This window comes from Aythya fuligula, chromosome 1 (assembly GCF_009819795.1).
Source record: "Aythya fuligula isolate bAytFul2 chromosome 1, bAytFul2.pri, whole genome shotgun sequence".
In the NCBI taxonomy this organism is placed as follows: domain Eukaryota; kingdom Metazoa; phylum Chordata; class Aves; order Anseriformes; family Anatidae; genus Aythya; species Aythya fuligula.
In genome coordinates, this window is record NC_045559.1 from 180,118,312 (window position 1) to 180,122,901 (window position 4,590).

At 50.2% G+C, this 4,590-nt stretch overlaps 1 protein-coding gene across 1 annotated transcript; it reads left to right on the plus strand.

Moving 5' to 3' along the window:
- Positions 1-3,579: 3,579 nt before the first annotated feature.
- On the plus strand, positions 3,580-4,320 carry LOC116501035 (interferon-like). Its single transcript, XM_032206440.1, has one exon. It carries the CDS (start codon positions 3,580-3,582, stop codon positions 4,318-4,320), a length of 741 nt encoding a protein of 246 aa, XP_032062331.1.
- Positions 4,321-4,590: the final 270 nt, after the last annotated feature.

Below are 4,590 nucleotides of genomic sequence, written 5' to 3' on the forward strand. Positions count from 1 at the left end.
CAGGGCCACCTGCTCCACTGTGGTCTCCTCCACGGGCTGCAGCGTGGAACCCTGCTCCACCGTGGTACTCCATGGGCTGCAGGGGCACAGCCTGCTTCACCATGGTCCTCACCACAGGCCGCAGGGGACTTCTGCTCTGGCGCCTGGAGCACCTCTCCCCCTCCTTCTACACTGACCTTGGCACCTGAAAGGCTGTTCCTCACTCCCTTCACTCTCCCAGCTGCTGTGTGGCGCAGCGTTTTTTCCCGTCTTAAATATGCTCTCACAGAGGCGCAAAACAACATCGCTTATTGGCTCAGCTCTGGAAAACAATGGGGCCCTTCCCAAACATGGGGCAGCTTCTAGATCTTTCTCACAGAAACCACCCCTATGGCCCCCTGCTACCAAAACCTTGCCACGTAAACCCACTACACATGTGCACCCCAAGACCAACACCCCATCATGACCAACCTTCTGGCGATGCCACGGGGCTGCCTGGGGCTAAAGAGGGAGGCAGGGACAAAGCGTACGTCACAGAGGAGAGGGGGGACTAAACAAGGCCTGTGGAGGTCTGGGCAAAAAGCTGCACCTCAGCGCTAACCAACAACACACAGGAATATCAAAAAGACACAAAAACAAAAAAAAAACAAAACAAACAAACAAAAAAAAAAAAAAAACAAAAAACAGATGCTCAGGAACTGCTCGTTGTTCTCCTACTGCCACCACGGTCTTGCACTTCTTCATCCCAACACAACCTTAGTAAGCAAACAGCAGCATCCTTCAACACCACCACCCGTGACAGTCCAACCCGGTCAGCACAGAACAGCACAGCATCCCACACACCACCAGCTGCTCCTTTACCTTGACCACCACCCCAAAAAACACTGCCCCAGCTGCTTTACCCCAACAAGTAAGCTAGGGCAAGAAAACAACAATGCCCAGTACCTCCAGGCTCCTCCTGGAGAGGGGAAAGAGGCCGTTCTCAATGCTGTCACACCACCTCCAACGTATCATTACTGCAAAGATACTGCTCTGGGCAAAAGCAAACAGAGATGTCGCTTGCAACTGAGAAGTGAAGGAACAAATGTACTCAGGCACACAGCACAAGCCCTCCCACAGCAGCCTCCAGCTCCCGGTCATACCATAATCCTCCTCATGTTACTCCTAATCCTGCAATCCCAGAAAGGGGGACCTGACTGACTCTGTCTTGTGAGGTAGCTGCAGAGAGCAACCCTCCTCTTAAGAACAAAACACGAGAGAAACGCAGGAAATTCACAAATGACTTTCAAACTTACAAAACTGAAAGATAAGTATTATCTTTATCATTAATGTGATAAAATACCAAAAAAGGGATCAGGGAGGTCACAGAATGTCCATCCCTAGAGATGCTCAAAAGTTTCGTTCAATAACTCCCTCGGGAAACTGAGGGAAACTACCCTCAGCATCTCAAAAGACTTATTCCAAAATACATCATACAAGAATTTCAAAACATGAAATGATGCACTGAGTCATTAAAAAACACGGAAACAGAGAAACAGAGAAGTTCCTACAGTACAAGATGATTACAAGGAAAATGTATTTACCAGGCAAGAAAACCTAAAATTGAAAAAATGCAATTGCTAATGATAAGACCTTTCTTTCACACAGCACACTGAGACACTTTTATTGAAAATTTGCTCAACTGACAAAAGCAGCAAAACTATACTGAAATATTCTTGCCTGACACTCCATCACTGAACACGAAAGACCTCAAAAGAGACTCCTCAGGAAGTTTAAAAGTGTTCAAAGAGAAGAAAGGCAAAACAAAACACTGCAAGCACTCCATCAGTCAAACTCACTCAAACCTACAAACAAAAGCCACTACCTTCAGGACAAGCCATGCTCGAGAGCTCCAGAGATTCATAGAATCACAGAATCATTAAGGCTAGAAGAGACCTCCAAGATCATCTCTCTAACCAACCCCCTGTCCCCAACGTCACCCACTAAACCCTCACCCTAAGCATCACATCCAACCTTTCCTTAAACACCCCCAGGGACAGTGATGACACCACCTCCCTGGGAAACCCCGTTCAACACCTGACCTCTATTTCAGAGAGGAAAAGTCTCAGAATTTCCAACCTAAACCTTCCCTGGCACAACTTGAGGCTATTCCCTCTTCCATCACTAGTTGTCTATGGGAAGAGGCCAACCTGCAGCTCCCCACAACTTCCTTTCAGGTAGCTATAGAGAGCCATAAGCTCTGCCCTGAGCCTCCTCTTCTCGAGAAGAAACACCCCCAGTTCCCTCAGTCACTCCTCATTAACGCTTGTGGTCCAGGCCCTTCACCAGCTTCGTAGCCCTTCTCTGGGCACGCTCCAGGGCCTTGATGTCTTTCTTGTAGTGAGGGCCCCAAAGCTAAACACAGTACTCTGTTCTGTTGAGGCTGCACCTCGAGTACAGGGGGATGATCACCTCCCTGGTCCTGCTGGCCATCCTATTCCTGACACAAGCCAGGATGCCATTGGTCTTCCTGGCTGCCTAGGCACGCTGCCAGTATCATTTTCAAAGTACTACAAAACGTAAAAAGCAATGACGAATTACTACCAAAAAAAGAGCCAAAAAACGAAACTCAAAGAAAAGCCACAAAAACTACCACCATTTCAAAAATGAAAAAAATAAATGCTTTATATGGTTGGGAAACTTTACCGGAAATAAGACATACCACACAGGAAAAAAGGGAAGCCATAAAAAGTTCTCAGACAAAGCTCCCTGGACACCCTCTCCCCACCACTTTCACATCCCCCACACAAACACTAAGGACAGATTAACCACCACCTCGCAAAAAAAATAAATAAATAAATAAAAAATAAGCCAAGGACCTCCAAAACCTGTCCTAGGCTCGGGGGAAACTCACCAACACACTTCCCTACACACCATACCACCAACAACCTTTGTTCAGTCCACAGAAGACGAGACTGAGTAAAGGACTCACGGTAGCTGCAGCTTTCTCAGAAATCTCCTCTCAAACTACCACCACAAAGCAATGGTTACAGCAGACAACTCCCTTAGGTTCCATTGAAGAACCAAACTTCACAATACTTAAAAAAGACACAGAAACATCAACACATACAAGGGAATCCAGAGGAAACACATTAGTGGTACAAAGAAGGCAACCTAACACTATGGCATTGCAAAGCGAAACAAGGCTTGTGCAGAAAGAGAAATTTCAGTGTAGCTATGATGCAAAGATGCTTTTTTAAAACAAAATGGAAACCAGAAATAGGAAACAAACACAACATCTGTGGCACACCTTTCCCCACAACTTTCTCGAAACCACTTTCACTTCCCCGCCTCCAAATACGCCAAAAAATATCCACCACAACATGAGCCAAGGACCTACAGCTTGCGCACCGCACTCAGGGCCAAACCCACCAAGGCATTTCCCCTCAAACCACAACCAATCCAAACTGAAAACCACAGCCAAAACAACCTCGAAGACCTGAAAGTGATGAATGGAAAGGAAGATGCAGCACTGCATAAAGCTCGACACCCAGCAGCACCCCGAGCACCAACACCACCCAGCCCCAACAGGCTCTTGCCCAGCACAACCCAAGAGCCACCATGCCTGGGCCATCAGCCCCACCACCACCAGCCATCTACAGCGCCCTCCTGGCCCTCCTGCTCCTCCTCACGCCTCCCGCCAACGCCTTCTCCTGCGGCCCCCTGCGCCTCCACGACAGCACCTTCACCTGGGACAGCCTCCAGCTCCTCCGCAAGATGGCTCCCAGCCCTACAGAGCCTTGCCTCCATCAACACGCATTTTTTCCCTTCCCGGACATCCTCTTGGACACCGACAACACAGAGCAAGCCGCACACACTGCCCTCCACCTCCTCAAACACCTCTTCAACATCCTCAGCAGTCCAAGCATCCCTGTGCACTGGCTCCACACCGCAAGCCACGACCTCCTCAACCAGCTCAACCACTACATCTACCACCTCGAGCGCTGCATCCCAGCCGACGCCATGCGCCTCCACAGGCGAGGGCCCCGCAACCTTCACCTCAGCATCAACAAGTACTTCAGGAGCATCCAACACTTTCTCCAGAGCCACAACTACAGCCCCTGTGCGTGGGACCACGTCCGCCTCGAGGCTCGCGCCTGCTTCCAGCGCCTGGACACGCTGATACGGCGGATGAAGAGCCAAGCATCTCCCAGCCTCTTCAGAAGCCATCTGCACCTTATGACTGTCCCCAGCCAACGCCAGTGGAGCAAGAGGCACCAGCTGCAGCACAGACGGGGTCGGCTCAGCACTGCTCAGCCCTCCTCCAGCCACAAGCCCATGGTGTCAGGGAAACAGCCGTGACTGCGCTGAGGCCAGGCCTGGTCCTGGCTGCGGGACAGTGTATCCAGCCGTGTGGCGTGCACCATGGACACTTCACTGCTAGGGGAGGGGGAAGACACAGCTATGTCGCACACCCAGGGGACGGCCGTGAGGCGATGGGGATACATGAATTTATTACCCGTGGGGCTGTGTTGCCTATCTGGACTGCAGCCTCTCCTGACGGAAGGGGAAGGCGTCGATGGGCACTTTTTGCGGACTTGGACATGTCAATGACTATTTATTGCAGAACTT